General features: G+C 35.5%; 1 protein-coding gene across 1 annotated transcript in view; it reads right to left on the bottom strand.

The window, feature by feature from the left end:
- UGGT2 (UDP-glucose glycoprotein glucosyltransferase 2) overlaps window positions 1-22,463 on the bottom strand; it is a 163,700-nt gene that overhangs the window by 78,976 nt on the left and 62,261 nt on the right. The window contains exons 13-20 of the mRNA XM_019663849.1: window positions 20,002-20,121; window positions 19,064-19,149; window positions 17,787-17,922; window positions 12,113-12,244; window positions 7,482-7,646; window positions 7,003-7,126; window positions 6,812-6,910; window positions 4,452-4,546 (exon numbers count right to left, since the gene is read on the bottom strand). Of these exons, the coding sequence (XP_019519394.1) occupies window positions 4,452-4,546; window positions 6,812-6,910; window positions 7,003-7,126; window positions 7,482-7,646; window positions 12,113-12,244; window positions 17,787-17,922; window positions 19,064-19,149; window positions 20,002-20,121 (957 nt within the window). The remainder of the gene's footprint in view (window positions 1-4,451; window positions 4,547-6,811; window positions 6,911-7,002; window positions 7,127-7,481; window positions 7,647-12,112; window positions 12,245-17,786; window positions 17,923-19,063; window positions 19,150-20,001; window positions 20,122-22,463) is intronic.

Here is a 22,463-nt window from a genome sequence, read left to right as displayed (position 1 = left end):
ACAACCAAGTTGTTGTCCTTCAGTCTTAGTTGCGGAGGGCGCAGCTAGCTCAGGTCCAAGTCCAGTCACCATCCGGCTGCCTGTTGGCAGCTCAGCAGCAGCTCAGTTCGGGCGCAGCTCACTGGCCCATGTGGGAATTGAACTGGCGACCCTATTGTTCAAAGCTTGCACTCTTAACCAACCGAGCCACTTGGCCAGCTCTTGTTTAAAATTTTTGTATCTATGTTTATGAGTAAGATTGGCCTACAATTTTCCATTCTTTATAATGCTCTTTTAGGCATTTAGTTTTGATGTAATGCTGGTCTTGTAAAACAAGCTGGGATGTATTGCTTACTTTTCTATTCTCTGGAAAATATTTGTATTAGATTGGTGCTTGGTACAGTTTAGTAGTATGATCCTATGGGTCTGGAGTTTTCTATTTTGAAAACTTTTTCAATTACAGATTTAATTCCTTCGATAATTAAAAATATCTTCTTCCTACCTCTGTTATATCCACAGGCTCTTAAGTAACATCCCCTCTTTCAGTCATGGCACTGACGGGGCCTGCCTCTCCATTTTTCTTGACCAGTTTTACCTGGTATTTTATCCATTTTATTGATCTTTTCAAAGAACCAACTTTTGGCGTTGTGGACCTTTACTACATGTCTTCTATTTCATTACTTTTTGTTCTTATCTTTATCCTATCCTTTACTTTCTTTGATAGAAGTTTAAGTTGCTGTCTTTAAATGTGAACATCTGTGCTTAGTTGATTGATTTCACAACCTTTCTTTTTTCAGATATATATGCAGTGTGATAAAAAATATGGTGACTGTTTAAATAAAAACATTTATTATAGTAAAAGATAATTATCATTAATTCCCCCTCAAAATACTCCCTCTTGCTTTGAATACACTTATCCCATCATTCTTGCCACTTTCTGAAGCAGTTCTGAAGTCCTCTTTTGTGAGTATCTTTAGTTGCACTGTCGCTGCTGCCTCCATGTTCTGCATCATTTTGACTTTGGGGAAGAGCTGGAAGTCACACGGTGCCAGATCCAGTGAATAAGGTGGATGAGGACACACTGTAATGTTTTTATTTGACAGAAATTGCCATATACCAGAAGCGATGTGTGACACAGAGCATTGTCATGATGGAGGATGATTTACAGCACACCTTAAAACACACCTTCTCTCAACTGTAGCTTATACCCAACTGACTGCACCGAACATGTTGAAACTTGTCACACACTGTTACTAAGGTTTGACGTGCCACTTCCTGTATTGAAGATCTTTGCCTTTCCGTTGGATGGCACTCAGCAGCAGCATTCACAGTATTTTTTTTATCACACTTCATATAACACAGATTTAGTTGTAACTGTCAAGTTACATCATTAAAATTTTCATTCATTTAAAAAATACTTTCAAATATGCATTTTGTACCAACAGGTTACAAAGAAACACTTCTTAGTTTTCAAATATACAGAGATGCTCTAGTTTTCTTTTGATTATTGGTTTCTAACTTAATTAGAAAGAATACACTGTATGATTTTGATCCTTGAAAATTTTAAGTGACTTGCTTTATAGTCCAGCATCTACAAAGATTTTTTTAAATGTTACATTTGTGTTTTGCAAGAATATATACTACACATTTTGCATTTTCCTATCATGCCCATTAGGTCAAGTTTGATGATCTTGTTATTTGAATCTTCTATACATTCTTACTGATCCCATGTACTTATTCTACTTGTTGCTGAAAGAGGTGTGTTACAATTTCATAATATGATTCATGGATTTGTCTGTTTCTCATTGAAGTTTTGTCATGTTCTGCTTTATGTACTTTGAGCCTATCCTCTGAGGTGAATTATTATGCTGAAAATAATTTTATATAGGAAAGAAGTTATAGAAAACACAGATTACTCTCTCACTACTGGCCTGGAAGCAATACCCTAATAACAATGAGCACCTTTCGTGCTGACATCTGTTTTTCTTACTGCCATTTCCCACTAAAAGGAGTTAGAAGTCTTTGGACAAATGGCAGCTTATAGATCTGAGACAAAGAATATAAGGTTAGAAAGAAACATCTTGTTTTTCAGAATGCAGAAAATGCTCAGGAAAAGGACACAGGAGTCAACGTGAAGGGGTTCATTAGCCACACGGGACTCTGTGAACATCTAGAAAAGACACCATGTAAGTGATGGAAGACACTAAAAATAATAATAATAATAATAAAAATCTATGAGCCAAATGATACTTGAAAACAAGAGAAAAAAATGTGTATTTGCCATCAATAGAGCAGACTTCTACACTATCTCTCTTCTTTGAAAACTAGTAACTAAGTATAAAGGATACAGAGTTTCATCTGTAGTTTTAGAAATAATTTTATTTCTTGTCACCCTCAGTTGATAAGGAAAAAGTCTCTTATTTCAGAAGAATACCAACAAATAAATGAAGAAAAAAAATCTCTGTTTTGCAACCAAAAATAACTGATATAGGCAAATATCATCAACAGATGCTAAAAGCATCAGGTATAAGATTGTGGGTTTCAGGGTATTCATAGCATCAAAATATTCCTGGGTAGTTTAATTCTAATTTGAAAAAATAAGAAACACATTTACAAAGTAGAGATTTAGCTACCACAACTTTATGCCTTAAATATATTGTGAGACAACCTGACATTGTGTGCTTCAACAACAAGACCATGAGGAGAAGCTCCACACATACAAGATGCCATGTAAATATATAGAAGAATACAACATCACCCATGAAGTCTTCTTGCCAGAACATGGTAAAACTACATCTAAGCTTTGGATATAAACTTCTAGTATAGAGAAAATATAAGGGCTAGGAGAACAAGTTACAAATACTACAGGTAAACAGTTGGTGAAATTCAGAATGTGGGATTTCTCTACAAAGCAATGAGCTTGGTCTCTTTAAAAAGTCAATGGAAAAAAATATGGGTGGGATTGTTCTACAATAAAAGAAACTAATGAAACGTGACAATGAAATGCATTGTGGAAAACTGCTTTGGATCTTGGTTTGTAAAAAGCAAAGACATCTTTGTGGGAACAACTAGGAAAAATTTGATACAGACTTAGTATGAGTAATGTGATAGTGGTATTGCAATTATGTAGAAGAACATCTTTACTTGGGAAATGAATGCTAAAGTGCTAAGAGATATGTGCTGATTTCTACGGCTTACTTTAAAATGATCTAGATCATTCCTGCTTCGTCCCCTCTCCCAAACAGATAATTAGATAAATATGGCAAGATGTTAACAGTGATAGAATCTAGGCGCTAGGTATAGAAGTGCTCATTATATTTCTGAATTTCATGTAGTAATGAAAAGAAAACATGGCCGCCAAAAAACAGACCCAGGGAGACATAAGGAGAGGTTGAAGTGAGGTAAAGGCAGCAATTAAAAACAAGCTGGATGAAATGAAATGAAAATAAAAGAGACTAAAAATATAAAACCCGAAAGAATACAAATAAGAACTGATATCACAGAAAATTCAATTAATGCACTAGATCAGGAGTCAACAAAGTACAGCCTGTGGGCAAAATCCCACCAGGGGTGTTTCTATATAGTCCTCTAGGCAAGAAATGTCACATGATATGGCAGAGCAGCCAGAATTTTAAGAGAGAGTATTAGAAAATTAGAGAAAGAGACAGACAAGAAAAACTGTCCTGGGATCACCTTCACCCCTGAGGTCTGTAAAACTGCACGTCTGCTTCGCTGGTCCCACTCAGTACTATCGCAGTGGGACACAGGGAAGACTTCAAAGCATTTCCTGAATAAACACTGCTGAATAAAAAGCTACTCTGACCCTGGATGGCTCCTAGAAAGGCAGGTTTAAAAACAAATTATATGATGACAATGATTACTAAAGTAATTAAAGTCATCCTGGGCAGTCTGGAGGGCTGTGTGCCTGCCAAAGGTTTAATCATCTCAGGAAAAACTAGAGAGGGAAATGCCAAGATACTATTCCATGGGTGCATGTGAGGCAAAATCATAAAATCTCTGAATTGTGAAAGTAGTCTCTAAGTCAGACACAGATCCAACAGTAAAGCGTGAAAATGTAACTTACTCTGGGGACTTAAGCACAACCTTTGACCAAAAAGTGGCTTGTGCTGCTGACCCAGAGGCAGTCCCTAGGAAACCAAGATAAAAGATAAAAACGAGGGGGAAAAAAAATCTGAGCAAGAATATCACAGATACACAATCAAGCCTTCAGAGACAGCAGCCAAATACTGCATCCTCATGAGACACCCAAGCCACAACCACTCAGCTAAGTCATGCCTGAATTCTTAAACCCCATAAACTGTGAGACAAGAGTGGTTCCTGTTTTAAACCACTAAGTTATGGGGCAATTTGTTATGTAGCAATAAATTTACACTTAGCTAATACAAAACAATTTCATAAACTATTTTGGTTTATGTTTTTTAGGTGCTTTTTTTCTAGGCAGGCTTACTCACCATGTGCTTTAATGCGTTCAAAAGCAGTTTTCTCCCAGATGGCTGGTCAAAATCAGCAATAATCCAGAGAGTTACTGAGGAAATTACATTGTCATCTGAAAGTTTCAAATAGTTAGTCAAACTAATGCTTTTTTAACTCAAACTAAAAGAACGGGACATATCCAGTTAACAAAATAAAAAAAAAAAACCAACCCCAAGAAACAAATATTAAAATTAATCTTTCTGAAAAAAGCAAATATTGCTAAACATTACACACAGTTAACATACTTATAAAAATGCTAGAAGAGTAATTAATGATATAAGCTTTATATAAACTCAGATACAGAAAAGAAAGAATAGTCCCTAAGGGACACATTTGTGGAATACTTCTACCAGTAGAGAAAATTATATTATGCTTATCACACTTCTAGTGTTGGCAAGCAAATCTGCCTTCTAGCTACAGTTGTTAAAAAAATTTTTGATATTTATACCCAACATATATGTAAAACCAGGTATAATAAAGCTTATTAGTAGATACTAAAACCAGAAATATTTTATTAGCTTATGATTCATTTATTTTGTCCGGCTATTATGAACTTGGAATAATTCACATCATTTCATGCCAATAACATCAATACAATTATTTTTTTCAGAAAAATTTGAAAATTTGGATGCCACAGAAAGAAATTTTAATTCTGAAGTCACATTTAAATGCATTTATTTCAGCCAGCATTAGCATAAAACATCTGAAATATTACTTGTCTGGCCATTGCTAAAATGTAGAGAAAAATGAGTCTTTTAGAACACATGACCTACTTAAAACAATCGTAAAAATTTTGCTATACCAAGTGTACCAAGTGGCACATTCTTTTCAAAGAAGAAAAGATGCCTCCTTACTGTCAGCACTTTTACCATCACAGCTAGTAAACTGAGAAATATTTTAAAAGTGCTATGTAAATTTCTCACAATTCTTTATTTCTTTACATATTTACATAAAGGCAAATAACAAGAAATCAGGTGTTTCTGAGTTTAGAAAGTATCTTTTTAAATTGCAAGAGATTTAACCAAAGGGCATTAACTATAGGCTAACTTACTCTGATGCCCAGAAGTAATTTTTGAAACACAGCACAGAACCTGATAAATGTTTCTTATTTTTTATTCCTTATTTCTCTGTCTCCTTTGTTTTTCACTTTACATATTCAAGATCTTAGCCTTTCAGAAAATGAAACTGCATTATACTTTATTTAATTTGTTGGACTTTGTGTAGACAGGTCACTTTATAAACATAAAATTATAAGATCAGGGGGCCGGCTGAGTGGCTCGTTGGTTAAGAGTTGGCTTGGGATGCCAGGTCTGAGCAGCAGGGCCGCCAGTTCCAATCCCACATGGGCCAGTGATGCTGTGCCCTCCACAGCTAAGATGGTGAATAACAGCTCGACCTGGAGCTGGGCTGCCGTGAGTCACCGGTGACAGCGTGGGCTGCAGTGGTCTGCCATAAGCTACTGTGAGTGGCCGGCAGCTAGCGTGAGCAGCCGTCTGTCCAATGGCCGGCGAGCGACTGCCTCACTCAGGAAGAGCGCAATGATAATACCAACATGGGCCAGTGAAGCAATGGCTCCACAACTAGACTGAAGAACAAAAGGACAGCAACTTGTCTGTTCCCCTTCCCTGATTTCCCAATGCTGTTCCCTCCCCCAATTCCCCAATAAAATCTTAAAAAAAAATTATAGATCAGTTAGAAAGTAATTCTGGGATCATTTGGTTCAAACTTGGATTCTCAAAAATTGGTTGTGTGGCCTCTGCTTAAATCTCTCATATATAAAAATTTACCCCTTACTACCTATTGGGTTGTCGGAAAAATCATGATGCATTTTTGCAATGAAAAACACAGAAAAAATACATCATGACTTTTCCGACAACACAATAGCTTATTCCATCTTTTTCCTGCTTTGGTCTCCCCTCCTTTGGTTTAAACCTCAATTTAAGCAGAACATGCACATGTTGTTTAAAGAGATTTCGGAACTATTCTCTAATATGAGAATTACACGTTTATTCATGCATTATATCAGTTTACATAGTCTTGAAAAGGTTTTATTGCTTTCTTCAAAAGATGAAAAATAGCATAGCTTGCTTTTAAAAAAAGGCAAAAAAACCCACAACAAAACCCAAGACAAACCCCTCTGCGCAGATAATTAGCTAGGACAGGAGGTATCATTTTCTGAGCACAATCCTTATATCCTAACAAATTATAAATTCTCAAATTGAAAAGAGGCCTTTAGTCAAATATCAACATATAAAAATGTATTCTGCAAATACCTTACTAAAATTACAAGTTATTGCTACTTTGGAATTAATTCAGGAAGATAAAATATGCTTATTACCTTCTTGGGTTAAATAATGCATGTTGTCTGCAATCACAGCACTCTTATCTTGTGAATCCAAGAAAAAGAAAGTAGAGAAATCTTCAACATCGGCAGTCACTGAAAATTTTCATATTAAGTATTAAATAATGAATAAAACATTTGCAATTCAATAAGCATTTGTAGAAAAGTATACAGAAAGATTATTTTACCTGATGTAGATATTAAATTAAGGTACTGCCATTCAGCGTGAAAAATCAAAGGATTTATATGGGGTATAACATTATTTTTATCCATAAGGAAATCAACTGCATTTGTTCGATCATTTAATGTGCCCTAAAATAACAAAAATATTATTTAGGTAATATAGGCAATTTATATGCATATGTTTTAAAGTTATGCAAAGAATACATTTAAAGACTACTTAATCTAAAATAAATCAATAAATAATATGTAATTTAGGATTCTAATAAATTTTCATGTTTTTAAAACTTTGAATTTTCTTTCTAATTAAATGATTTTTAGATGTAATCATATATAGATAAATTTACTTATTACTTTAAAAATCACTACCAAATGATCAGGATGGCAATTTTTACAAAATTAACTTTTGCTATTAAAATACTTTTTAACACAAAAAATCGTTTATAAATAACATTCATCATATATTTCCTCATAAATGCTTACCTACCATAAAAACTTCCTCTTGTAAATATATGGTCATGTCCATCATTTTTTGAAGCACAGCCATTTCTAGTTCTTTAATAGTCACATCTTCAACATCAAAGGATTCACCATTATAAAGAGCTTGAGGCAAAGGACCCAGGCCACTCATCTTATAAAAATTTGCTCCTGCCTATTTGGTTAAAAAATATCAGAGTTAAGCAGAATATGGCCGTCTGAAACAGAAATACATGAGAAGAAAAAGGAACACTGCTACATTTTTATATGCCAAAGAAAAAATTGTTAATGTGTTAATTTTATCCATCCATTCCAAATATTACTTAAGGAAAGTAACTTATCTACACAGAGCAAGAGTCAGGAAACTTTCTACTTAGGGCCAGGCAGCACATATTTTAGGCTTTGTGAGCTATCAGGTCTGTGTCGCAACTATTCAACTCTGACGTTATCGTGCAAAAGCAGTGATATACAACATATGAACGAATGAACATGGCCATGTCCCCCCCACCCAAATTGTATCTATATGAAAAGAGGCAGTGCGAGGGCTGGATTTGGCCTATGGGCCACAGTTTGCTGACTCTTCATACAGAGCACAACATTTATTTTTAAAAAAATATCAATTACCAGTTCAGAGATTAATTTACCACTGTATTCGTTTACTAAGTACTTACTGAATTCATGCAACCAGCATTAAGCTAGACCCTGTGATTACAGAGCGGAAAGTCTGTCCTCAAGGGGTTCATACATACCAACAAAACAGAGGCATGTACGAGGTCCTACGGGAGCTCAGAAGAGAATCATCTGACCAAGCCAGAGAATGGAGTGGAAGGAAACAGAGAATGACTCTGTTAGGAAGCGACACGGAAAGCCTTAAAGGATGAGCAAAAATTTGCTAGGGAGACAAGGTGGAGAAAGACATTCTAAGTGAAAAAGAGACAACACAGCAATCAGTGGAGGGGAAGGGAGAATACGGCACATTTAGGGAATGGCAAGTCATTTGTGCTGTTTACAGTGGGGAGAGTTATATGTGGGTAGAGCTGTCAGGTATGGCGTCAGAGGAGATAGTTAGAAGCCAGATCATGAAGGTCGTCAACACCTGCATTTTGTCTTATGAGTAAACACAGCGTCACTAAATGATAGATTTGCTATTCAATGCTATGTATTATTATAATTAGTATAGCCAACATTCTCACAATTACTCTATGAAACTAAGTACTACTATTACATCCATTTTACAGATGATGAAACAGATACAGAAAGATGAAGTCACTTCCAATGTCACATAGTTACTATATTTTGTGAACAGAATTTATATTTAGGTCTAATCAAGATTCTGAACTCTTAACAACCAGACTATATTATCTCGGCAATTATTGGGCACTTATTGTGTATTAGGCTTATGAGTGCCTATCTATGATATTCAAACACTATCCTAAGGAAACTTATACTTTAACAGAGGGAGACATGGATACACTTAAAACAGGTGTGAGGGATGGCCGAGTGGTTAAAAGCGCAAGCTCTAAGCAACAAGGTCGCCTGTTCGATTCCCACATGGGCCAGTGAGCTGCACCTGTGCTGAGCTGCTGCTAAGCTGCCAACAGGTGGCAGGATGGCTCAGCTGGTGAGAGTATGCACTCCTAACAACAAGGTTGCCTGTTCGACTCCTGTATGGGATGGTGAGCTACGCCCACCCACAACTATGATTGAACACGGCACCTTGAGCTAAGCTGCCCTGGGAGTTGCCCATGAGTGGCTAGATGGCTCAGTAGTTAGAGCATGCGCTCTTAGCAACAAGGTTTCCGGTTCAACTCCCACATGGGATGGTGGGTTATACCCACCCACAACTAAGATTGAACATGGCACCTTGAGCTGAGTGGCTGCGAGCTGCCGACAGGCGGCCGGATGGCGACTGCACTTGGAGCTGAGCTAGCAGCGCCCTCCACAACTAAGATTGAAGGACAACAAATTGGCTGTTCCCCTTCCCCAATTATCCAATAAAACCTTTAGGAAAAAAAACAAAAACAAACAAACAAACAAAAAAGGCAAGAATATAGTATCCAGGGGTACCAAGAAGGATTTGGTTAATTCTATCCAGGAAGAGGGTTCATGACAAATAATATGATCAGATTTGCTTACTTAAAACAGAACACAGTAGCAACAATGTGAAGGAAGAGGTGGAGAGAGCACACACTATGAATGGTGGGTCAGGGGCTACTGCAAAAGTATGGGAAAGAAAAAAGCAATAGCCAGAACAAAAATCCGTGGTGATGGGCACGGTGCAAATGAGGCTGTTTCTGAAATATTTAGCTAGCAGAACTGGGTCTACTGTTTGGGAGGGTATGAGGGTAAGAAGTAGTTTAGGGTGGCATAGATGGCCTGGGAAAATGATGACACTACTCTCTATGATAGGGCATAAAAAAAGAAAAAGAAGTTTGTGCTAACAAAGAAGATGATGGGCTTGGTTTTAGATTCTTTTACGATGCTTATGGGCAATCCACTAGGCAGTTGCATACATGGGTACAGACCTCAAGCAAGATGTCCCTGCTAGGAATACAGGCCCTCTTCTGATTTACTCTATGATTTCCAATTAAGTGGCCCGTCCATTCCAAAAGCTTTAATTAGCAAATGAGCAAATGACACTGAATTTTAAATTTTTAGCCCATACTTCTCTTCTGAGCTATAGATGCATATATCTAATCATTTATTTCATATCTCCTCTGATAATCTCACAGACACCTCAAGTTCAGTATGTGAAAAACAGGACTTCTGATCTTATTCTCCACTCAGATTCTCCTCCACTCCTTTCCATCTTGGCAATGACACCACAACCCTCCCAGTAATTAGTTGCTCAACTGAACGCTGGGAGTTGTCCTTGACAATTTCACATCCTCCCTCAACCGATCCAATCCAGTGGCAGGTCCTGGATTATACTTCCTAACTCAGTCGATTGTGTCCCGTTTTCTCTGTCTCTACTTCTTCCAAAGCCTCAAGCCCATCTCTCATCTCTTCTCTCCATCTTTCCTAATCTGTCTCACTACATACACTTTCATTCTCCAACAACCCATTCTCAATAAGGGAGAGTGTTTTTTTTTTAAAGCATATCACTGTCACTTCACTGCTTAATATCTTTTTAAGTTTTTCACTGTTGCCAAGGTCTTCTACTATTCTGAGTTCAAATTAAATATTGTTCACAAGACCCTGTGTAATCAGGCTCCTTGCCTACTTCTCTAGCCTTGTTTTAGGAACTTTCCTCTGCAATGCAAATATAACACATGCTTGATATCTATACAGCAGCAAAACCAATTTCTCTTAGTTCCTTCACAACTCAGGACCTCCTAACGTTTCTCTCTGGAATGTTAATCTCCTACCATGTACTTGTTTTCTTTCATCCAACTCTTCTCCTACTTCAGAACTCATCTTAAATGTCACTGCTTCAGAGAAGTATTCCTGTTCCCACCCCCCAGAGTGCTCCTCTCTCATTTTGTGTTGTGTATCTGGTGGGCCTCTTCCAATGAAGACATATCCATCAATTTAGGAAATTTCTCTGTTATTTCTGATGCTTTCCTTTCCTTTGTTTTCTCTATTCTTTCTGAATCTTCTGGACTGAGTCTCTAATTCTTTACCTTTTGGTCTTAATTTTAATTTCTATTTTTTTGTCTCTGTACTATTAAATTTTAATTTTTAAGCAATCTTCCTTGTATTCTATTCTTTATTGTCCTGTGCCAGGAACATTATAAGTATTTACTAAGTATTTGTTAAAAGTACAAAGTTTGGATGGAGAGAAAATTATAGGAATATGAGCTTATAGAATAAAACCCTAAACTAATTTGTGATATAGGAGTCAGAATGATTTTCTAGGCATGATGAATAAGGTGCAAAAAGAGGATTACAGAACTGAAGAATGTTTAGAATAACTTTTGGGAGGACTAGGGAGGGGAGAAAACCAAGCACAACTCAAGGATTGTCAAGCAACAAGGTACAGTTTAAATTGGAGATTAAAGAGACTTGGGAAAAATAGAGAAATTAAGAGACTGAAGGTCTCATCATTACAGGATAGTCTTACAGGGAGGGAGGAAAACAAACGGAGCAAGCAAAAGACTGTACTCACACACTAAAAAATGAAACGAGACTAAAGAATTACACAGAGGCCAAATGTGGTAGGACCTTTACAATACTAACGATCCTGAACTTTACCATCACTACTGAGGGATAGTACATATAAGATTATCAGGCTCAGATCTGATTTTAAAAAAACTCTTATAAAATGCAAAAACCCATTTAGAAATCTTGAGGTCCACATGAGCATTAGAAGTTCAACCCCAACGATGCTACATTTTCCTAAGTTTGATTCTTGTCCTAGCAATTACCTAAAAAGCCAGCTTTCCATTTCTTCCTAAGAAAGCACGAATTACATCTCTAAAATTCTATACTCAAGTTTTCTACTCTGTAAATCCTGAGAATTATCTTTTTTTGTACTTTTCAAAAACTCAATAGCATATAAACGTGTCATTCAGTCTATTTCCCTTCCTTTTGAGGGACTAAAGTCTAAATCATGAGTTAATTATACTGAGATAATTTATTCACAAGATTACAATACAAGGTTCTTGGATCCTATTTTTGAAAATTTGCATTCCAAGTTACCTTTCTTTCATTATCATATCTAGAATGAATTCCCAAAATATCCCATATATTAACGTGAGGAAATTCATTTTGGAGAACACTCTTCACATTATCCACAGTGAGTGTATTTTGAGTCTTCACTTTTTGGTACATCTGTGAAAAATAAAGATATTATAATTAATTTTCATCTTACAGCACTTATTTTCTTCCCTTGAGCATGCTGATGAGATTTATAAATTACCGTAAATACATTTTATAAGTTCTAAGCATGCCATATACATACAAGTACATACACACATCCCATACATACCATGTTAACCGTACAAAATATCATCTTCTAATAAAAATGGTTTTGTGAAATTCTATACCTTTCAAAAATACCATAACAAATTTTTGTCTTTATCTATTTTGATCACTTATTCTTAATAATGCTTACCTTATTTTTAAAAGTTTGCATAAAATACTTCAAATAACTTATTTCAGAAATGCTTTCTTCTCATTTGATTGCTCTTCAGTAAATACCCTGACTAGATTTTCTCTGTACCTCCATTCATCTCAAATGATCTAAACGTAATGTAAGCTGTTACACCTTTATTATTTTTTTGTTCATTTCATTTCCCCCTTTATTATAGATCCTCTGCTATGACCCTGACACTGTTCTAGACATGGGAAAAGGGGAGCTTTGCATCAACAGAGAAGGCCTCTCTGCACAGATGAGTTAGCCGAGACATAAATATGAACAGTGAGCTAACATTAAGGCATTCTGGGGAAAGAACCTTCCAACCAGAAGGAGCAACTAGTAAGCACAAACACCATTAGGTTGCATTTTGATATATCAATTAAGAATATTCTTTTTGTTTCAAATTCACTTAAATTATTATTGCCAGAGACAATCCTTAACATTATGTCTGACAGAATCCCCAGGTTATTCCTCACAATAAGGAATTAACATTCTTCTTTGCTTTCCTTTGCTCACTTTAAACGTTGTAACCTAGTCCTTTAAGAAGCACAGGTCTGTAATTAGGTCACAGAGTAGTTATATGAGCTTCTCAGTTTATGTGTGCTTTCTTCTCATACAATAAAAAATGGTGAATGCTGCTGCTGAGAGCCATCAAACAGAAAGACAGGAATCTTCAATACAGGGAGCAGTGAGTTGAACCTTAGTAACAGTGTTACAAGTTTCAAGCAGTCAGTCGGGTGTGAGCTATGGTTGAAAGAAGGTCTTTACTGTAATATATTGTTTTAAACTGTGCCGTAAATCATCCTCCATTATGACAACACTACACGTCACACATGGCTTCTGGTACTGCAATTTCTGTCAAATAAAAACATTATGGTGTGTCCTTATTCGCCTTATCACCGGATCTGGCACCATGTGACTTCTGGCTCTTCTCCAAAGTCAAAATGACCATGAAAGGTAAACGTTTTCAATCGATTCAGGACATCGAGGCAGCTACAACAGTGCAACTAAAGACACTCACGAAAGAGGACTTCCAGAACTGCTTCAGAAAGTGGCAAGAATGATGGGAAGCGAGGGGGAATATTTTGAGGGGTATTAATGGCAATGTGTCTTTTACTGTAATACATTTTTTTAAACATTCACCTTATTTTTTTGATCACACCTCCTATGTGTTAAAACTTCCTTTCATCCCAGGAATAAACCCTACTTGATTATGGTGTATGATCCTTTTAATGTACCACTGAATTCAGTTTGCAAATATTGTGTTGAGGATTTTTCCATCTATGTTCATCAGGAATATTGGCCTATAGTTTTCCTTTCTTGTAGTGTTCTTGTCTGGTTTTGGCATCAGGATAATGCTGGCCTTGTAAAATGAGTTTGGAAGTGTTCTCTCCTCTATTTTTTGGAAAAAGCTTGAGAAGGATTGGTATTAATTCTTACGTAAATGTTCGGTAGAATTCACCAGTGAAACCATCTGGTCCTGAACTTTGTTGAGAGATTTTTGATTACTGATTCAATCTCCTTACTAGTAACTGATCTGTTCAAATTTTATATTGCTTTCTGATTCAGTCTTGGTAGGTTGTATGTTTTTAAGCATTTATCCATTTCTTATAGATTGTTGAATATTTAGTGTGAGTATAATTGTCCATCTTTTTATATCCATTCTTCCAGTATGCTTAAGTTTAATTTACTCATGCTTAATATAATTATTGATATGGCTTGATTAACTTGTGCCATTTTGCTTTGTTTTCTATATACGAGGTCTGACAATTAAGTTCGCGAACTAATCTTAGTAAAAGTGCTTACATACCTCACTGCTGACTTTCACTACAGTCACCCTCGAAGTACTCCCCTTGGGAAGCTATGCACTGACACCAGTGCCTAGTCCACCCTTCAAAGCAATTTTGGAACTTTTTTTTCTGGAATGGCCATCAGAGCTGTCATAGTATTGATGTCCTGCATGTCATCAAAATGCCTTTCTTTCAATATTTCCTTTATCTCTGGGTAAAGAAAGAAGTCATTGGGGGCCAGATCAGGTGAGGAGGGAGGGTGTTCCAATACAGTTATTTGTTTACTGGCTAAAAACTCCCTCACAGACAGTGCCGTGTGATCGGGTGCATTGTCGTGATGCAAGAGTCATGAATTATTGGCAAAAAGACAGGTCGTCTAGCTTTTTCACACAGCCTTTTTAGCACTTCCAAATAGTCAACTTGGTTAACTGTTTGTCCAGTTGGTACAAATGCATAGAGAATAATCCCTCTGACAGCAAAAAAGGTCAGCATCATCGTTGCAACAAGTTCACAAACTTAATTATCCTACCTCAGATTTCATGTTGTGGTTATTCTTTTTTTTAGCTGAGCCATCTTGCCACCTGTTGGCAGCTCAGCTTGGGCCAGGAATCGAACCGGTGACCCTGTTGCTCAGAGCTTGCACTCTTGAGGAAGCTCTTAACCAACTGAGCCACTCAGCTGGCCCCTCGTTGTGGTTACTCTAAGAATTATAGTATGCATTAGAACTTGCCGCAGTCTACTTCCATTAATCCTAACTTAATGTTGCAAATACAGATGGTGCCAAAAAAATGTATATGCATTTTAAAAAAGGAAAAAACTGTATTAAAATTGCAATATTCAATATATACTGATAACAAAAGATGAATAAAAGTCATGTGTATACATTTTTTTGGCATCCCCGGTATAGAATTAAAGTTCCAAAATAGATCCATTTCATCCTCTGTTCCTTTGTATAATTATCATGATATGTATTACATCCATGTAAGTTAGAATTTATGTTTTACTCAATCTTTTGTACTTTAAAAAGAAGAAAAAAATTATATTCATACTGCCTTCTCTATTTACCCATATATTTACATTTTATTTAGTCTTACAATTTCATTTCTTCCTGTGGATTTGAGTTACCATCTTGTATCATTTCCTTTCATCCTAAATGATTTCCCTTAGTAATTCTTCTAACGCAGCAAATAATTTTCTGTCTTTATCTGTAAATATCTTTATTTCACCTTTTTGCAAGGATCATAGTTCTTGCTGCCTCTTGTCGAATGCCTGAAAACAGACTTATTTCATGTATTTTGTCCAGTTTTATAGTTATACTCAGATGGCTAATCTGCTGTCAGTTACTCCATCATGGACAAGTCTTAAAGTGCTTTTACATTCTCAAACATGCATTCATCAAATATTCATTAAATATGTAACACCAATTTTTTAAAACCTTAAACTTGTAAGGTAGGGAGAAAAATTAAATAACCTGTAAGTTTGCATAGCCACTGTGCAGGAGAGCTGAGTTATAAAGTCACGCTGTTTCACTGTACTTACTCTACCGAAATTCTCTATCACATTTCAATAATTTTTACATACTTTTATTATGATTTTGGCCTTCTATTCTATTCCCTCTCTCCTGATACTGTATTTTTCAAATGATTTAGATAAAATTTAGATAAAATAATTTGCTCATTGAAAGCAATGAAACAGATTTAAAGAAATTTTATAATTCATGTATTTTACTAAAAGACTAGATTTTGCTCCAATTATTTTAAATTAGTAAATCCAAGTCATCTAAAGGACATACTACATTCCTAACAGAATGTTAGCACAATAATGTTTTACTTTTCTATGGGACACACAAATTTTGAGGTCACCTGCATACATAGTTTAAATAACCACCAACATTGTCACACTTCAGACCCCAGTGGATCTAATATGCTATCCCTAAATATTCCTTCCTTATTTGTTTTTCCCTTCCCTTCTTCCCAATTGTTTAGCACATTTTGTAGGCTACAGAACATATTTAATACTTATTTCTATGCAGGTTTGGTTAAATCCTATGGTTCAAGTGTAATTCAGTTTTCTAAGAAACTATAGTATTGTGCTGAACATCACAGTAGGTAAATCAAAAGGCAAGTGATTGAAAAATATGTCATCACATGCAAATTAATGTCTGAACAAAAGGCTTACAGAATAGATTCAATAGAAATAGTTAAAATAACTTAGGTAAAGATCATTTTGGAAGGTCTCCAAGTTTCTTAGTTTTGAATATCATATTGATCCTTTTACAATACGGTGCTTGGACTTTAGTAAAAGTATGTCAATTTGATTAAGCCCCTTATAAACTATTTTTTTCTTTTTTTAGCTGAGCCATCCTGCCACCTGTTGGCAGCTCAGCGGCTGCTCAGCTTGGGCCGGGACTCGAACCGCTGTTGCTCAGAGCTCAGACTCTTGAACGAGCTTTTAACCAACTGAGCCACTCGGCTGGAAGCCCCTTATAAACTCTTAATATCAATCAGTAAAACTAACAGACTGAGATATAATATTGTCATGTATTCCATGGCACTATTTTACAGAACAAAATATATCCCAACTCACTGAAGTGTAGGTACTTTCTATACCCCAGGATAGTGAATTAATGAGGGATTTAGTGGTTTTCCAGGGAGCTACAGAAATAGGGTAGAAAATTTACAGTGCTTTGGTAATTTCATTCTCAGTTTGAAGAACTATTCCTTGTTTATAATAATGACTGACAAGCTAAAGACCAATGAATTTAAAAATGAATAGAAAGTATTTTTAAGCTGTAACCTGACTTTCCTAATAACAATATAATTCTTTAATGCATTTATATTTTTTAATAATGGGTTCTAATAGTTTCAAAACCTGAATTATAAAATAGTAAAATAATCATCCTGTCGCTTATTCTTCCTTAATCAGGTTCTTTCCAATATATGATTTTTCTTATACAATCTCTTTGTCAGATTCTGTATCAATCTTACAATTTTCGCAACAATTTATTATCATGAAATGATCTCTTTCTCCTTTGAAATTCTCTAGGAAGTGTCTATTTACTTTGTCATTGAGAATATTTAAATTTGCATAATCTTTTCTATTCATGATTTTATTCAAGACCTAGTTCAACAATTCTTCCTTGACTAATCATTTTCTATTAATATGTTTTCCTTCAAACTTATACATACAATTTGAATTCCTTTATTGGCTGGGTTTACCTAAGGAAGTTCATATATTTTGGAGAGCCTCAGTTGCATAATTTATAAATCAGGGACCATATGATGTACTTCAGTTGGGAGCTGTAAGAATTAAATTCATATTCTGTGTTAATCCCAATAGTTTTTATAAATTTTGAAATGTTAAAATAATAAATTATAATAATTATAATAATGCAAAGAAACCCACTGTACATTGTAAAAAAATTATGCCTACAGCATAAACTCACATATGCCATGGAAATAAATGCTTGTGAAACATCATATTCTTCTGCAATATAGTTGAAAGCTCGCCAAAGAGCAACTCCAGCATCATTGGTTCCATCAACTTCATCATCTGTATTAACAATGAACACAAAACCAATTCTGGGGAAAAAAAATGAATAAGGAATATCACAAATACCCCTTGAACCACAATAAGCTACAAGTTTTAAACATTATTAGACTACAACATCTAGATGGAGAGAATACTAGGTGTGATTAAAAAAAATACGGTGAATGTTTAAATTAAAAAAAAATTATTACAGTAAAAAAACACATTGCCATTAATCCCCCTCAAAATATTCCCCTTTACTTCAAACACACTTATGCCATCGTTCTTGCCACTTTCTGAAGCAGTTCTGGAAGTCCTCTTTCATGAGTGTCTTTAGTTGCGCTGTCGTGGCTGCGTTGGTGCCCTGAATCGATTGAAAATGTTTACCTTTCATGGTCAGTTTGACTTTGGGGAAGAACTAGAAGTTGCACAGTCTAGATCAAGTGAATAAGGTGGATGAGGACACTGTAATTTTTTTATTTGACAGAAATTGCCATACCAGAAGTGACGTGTGACACGGAGCGCTATCATGATGTACGATGAAGTAAAGACACTCATGAAAGAGGACTTCCAGAACTGCTTCAGAAAGTGACAAGAACAATGGGATAAGTGTGCTCGAAGTGAGGAGGAGTATTTTGAGGGAGATTAATGGCAATGTGTCTTTTACTGTAATAATTTTTTTAAATTTAAACATTCAACGTATTTGTGATCACACCTCGTATATTAGTAGATGGGGAGGAAGGGAGTATTATTATTTGAAAGGGTTTGATTTGTAATGTCCATTCAACAAAATTTCCATACCTGATGGATTCCCAAAATGTAAACAGTCTCTTGTGGTGACATTTTCCAATGACCATGTTTTTACAGAAAAAAAACCCTGTGTGTTTGTGTGTGTGTGTATGTGTGGGGAGTGGGCATACTCTTAACACAGCCACAGGGAAATGGATCCACCTTAGGTACCCAAATGATCAGATCATTCTCTCAGGAAGGTAACAGGGTAAACAAGACTACCAAGTAGCTTTGATTAACAGAGTCTGTCATAAAGGTATATGACACTTCACAACCCACAGCTACATTTTCAGGAACTAAAGATATCATTGTTCTGAATTCCATATTAATACTCTGTGTAATACAACATGAACATCGTTGGCTTTCCTTCAGTTGACACTGTAATTGTTATCATTTAACAATTACCTAAGAGGAATTTTATGATAATAGAAAAGTTCAGCAAGTTCTATAAAATCCACAGTATATTCTTGAGCAGGATCAATAAACAGAACCTAAAAGAAAGTAGATAATCTATAATCACTATTTTGTTTTAACACTTAAGAATTTTAATGAAATTCTAGTCTAATTTCTATAGTACAAGTATAAAATTCAAGGTACAATTTTTTAAAAGACATTTCTGGCAATTCTAAAGAATTATGAGAAATGGATATAAGAAATTTCAGTTTATGAAAGATTTCTAAAAGTTGTACATCCAAATATTATACATGGAATTTAATATCTGATTTCTCATCCTCTTTCTGAAGCACAGCATAAAGTAAATATTTTTTACAAAAAGTGAAATAGCTCATTCTAAATGTTCATTGGATTTTCTGTGATAATTTTTTTAAAGAAAATAGTAACTGAATTTCAACCAAAAGAAACAGCACTAACATAACTGCTCACTCTAAGTTGATATAGGAAATAAAATATTCACTTCCAATGTGAAAAAAGTAAATCCCTCCATTGATGTTTTCTCCATATTTTAAAGTTTTATAGGGTTGTTTATATTGTAATAATGAATTTACATGCTAAGATGATAAAACGGTATTCATGTATTTTTCCCTGAAATACTAAACTTTAATCATTAGTTCTTCACAATGTGGAAGAAAAGTTTCTATCATAATTTCCTTCAGAAAATGTAAAAGTAACCCATGAACTTAATATTGGTATTATTAAAGTACATAAAGGCTAAATAGTGAGAAGCAGATGATGTGACATTGCTGGCTTTCAATACTGAGTCAGCCATGCCACTCCAGCTTGTTGAATCTCCTTCCTTATTCAGATGCCCATTTACCAAGAGTAGGGTAATCCAAAAACAATGCTTTATAAAAGATGTATACAAAATGTCAAAATATAAAACTCACCAAATTATGAAAATTACGCCTTATGGAAGGTATACTTCCAGGTAATACTGGTTTCAGAAGTTCCTGGCAACTTGTAGGCCACATAACATACAAATCATCACTTTCTAAGTCATTAATCCACTAGAAATGAATCCAGAAATCTGTTAAAGCTGTGTTAATATAATACTTAAATAATTCTCAAAGACAAATTTTACTCTTTCAAACAAGTGAAAATATCACAGGATTTTCTATATTTCTGAGTAAATATAGGAAGCCAGTTAAATATTCTTTAAATGAAGGAACACATTATATCCAACAATTTTACATTATCATGGCCTTTTACATTAAGCTTTGCCCCCAAACACTGACTCCTTTTACTTGTATGTTTTTAATATTAAAAACTAAAATTGTATAAAAATTACTCTCCAGAAACCATTTAAGCGAGGTAAGTATTTATCTTAATTATCAGCAGTACAGGAAGCAATGAGGTCCTTTAACCCCCGCCCCCTCAAACTTAAGGGCATGGACATAAGAAAAACAAAACACCTTATAAAAGTTATAGAACATATATACTAACTAAAATACACAGAGAAAAAAATAATGCAAAATCAAAACAAAACATATGAGAGATGAACAACAGAGGCAAAAGACCTAACACACATGTAGCTGCAAGTCTGAGAGGAGAGAAAGAATGAGACAAAGCAACACTTGAAGAAATCGGGAGGAGGCTTTTGTAGTAATCACGACCTGAGTTTTTGGAGGGCTTAACTAAGGCAGAGGCAGTGGTTTTAGAGAGAAGACAGAATTAATAGACACACACAAATAGGGATGAGTAAGAGGGAGGAATCTAGGGTAATTCATGGCTTTCGGAAAGGAACACAATGTGAACACGGAGATATTAGGCTCTAAGAGACGTACACTTTTCCAGGGAAGGGGACAGGAAATTGAAGAGGAAGTTAACTCAGTTTTAGACATACTTACGATGTCTCTAAGACACCTGTGGAGGAATAGCAGTGGACAGTTGCAACAATTTCTATGTGGCTAATAAGTATAATAGGGATCTGGAATTAGTTTATTTCCACTATATTAATGATTATAATAGTAGTAGTACTGAGATAGAAGGGAGCTTTGGTCCCCTGGAAAAGTCAACAGTAGTGTACTTGTTTATGTTTCTGAGGTAATTCTCGCCAAGTAGTAAAGGTAAAGAAAACAGTTCTAAAGAGTGTCACAATATGCTAGGAATCCCCTGTGAATTGAAAATCTCTGTAGACTCAGCAGTGTCTAGATTAGTTACTTGCTCTTCTATGGGAATCAGAGGAGGAGAAGCACCATGTAGGGATTGTGAATATCGGATCCCCTTGGTAGTCAGTTATATTTCTTATTTTAAGTGAGAAACTGGCCTTATGCTTTATGTATCAGTCCCAATGAAGATGAATAATGACTGGAGGTAGAGTCGCTTTTAATGTTGATCAAAACAGCTGGAGGTGTTTATTTAAAATATACATTCCTTGGCCCCACTTCAACCCTGCTAAATCAGAATCCTAGAACAGGACTGGGAAATACCCACTTGAAACAAGTGCCCTAGGTGATCTTATCATCAATACCAAAATAGGAAAACTACAGCAATGGCTGAATTTATAGCATGGTTCTTGGGTAAACTAATTGAGGTGATAACCCTGATCCATTTTGGAGAACTACGGAAATAACACTGGAAATCACTTTGAATTCGGCCAGAGAGACTGAAATGCCCATTTCTTTAGTCTCAAGCAAATGTACAGAAGCAGCAACCATAACTGGAAGAGTGGTCTCACCCAGTTGCATGGGAACTGGCACTGACATTCTAATCATCTCCCTCCGTTAGTTCTGTTGGTCATAATTCTTGCCTTTATATCTATTGGGTTTCCAAGATATTGAATAAAATATATTGTTATTTATAGATTAGAACCTATAAGACAATCTCTCAATGTTCAAGGAACTCTACAGGTCAACAGACGAACACAAGGTGGGTCATGGTGTTTATAGGATGACTCCTTCAGCAAAGCAAATAACCTAAAAGATTTAAAATTCACACATTTTGGGATTTCTTTAGGGCGTGCCATACATAAAATAACTAAGAAATTCCAAAACTCTGCCCTGACATAAAAGCAATGAAACACTGGAAAATCTGTGGAATCAACATTTTAAGAACTACAAAAACTAGCCAAAAGCTTGCAGCAAACCATGAGAGTGCTTATTTAAGAAAAATGGCTGGATCTCAGTAAGAAGAGAGATTTGTGGTGTTTTAACTTTTTGGTGATTCAACTTTCTCTGTGAAGACAGAAAGTTGTGGGGAGACAGATCTGGGCAGGAAATGAATTAAAAGTAAAGTGCTACTTTCATTCATGACATTATATATTCAACAAATTTTCTAAGTGCTTCCTATGTTTGTTCAGGATTTTTAGCAAAGTCCTGGTTTTTAGGGGGGGCTTACATTCCACTGAAAG

This window comes from Hipposideros armiger, unplaced genomic scaffold (genome assembly GCF_001890085.2).
Source record: "Hipposideros armiger isolate ML-2016 unplaced genomic scaffold, ASM189008v1 scaffold_407, whole genome shotgun sequence".
Taxonomy (NCBI): Eukaryota; Metazoa; Chordata; class Mammalia; order Chiroptera; family Hipposideridae; genus Hipposideros; species Hipposideros armiger.
This window is presented reverse-complemented; position numbering and strand designations above follow the sequence as displayed.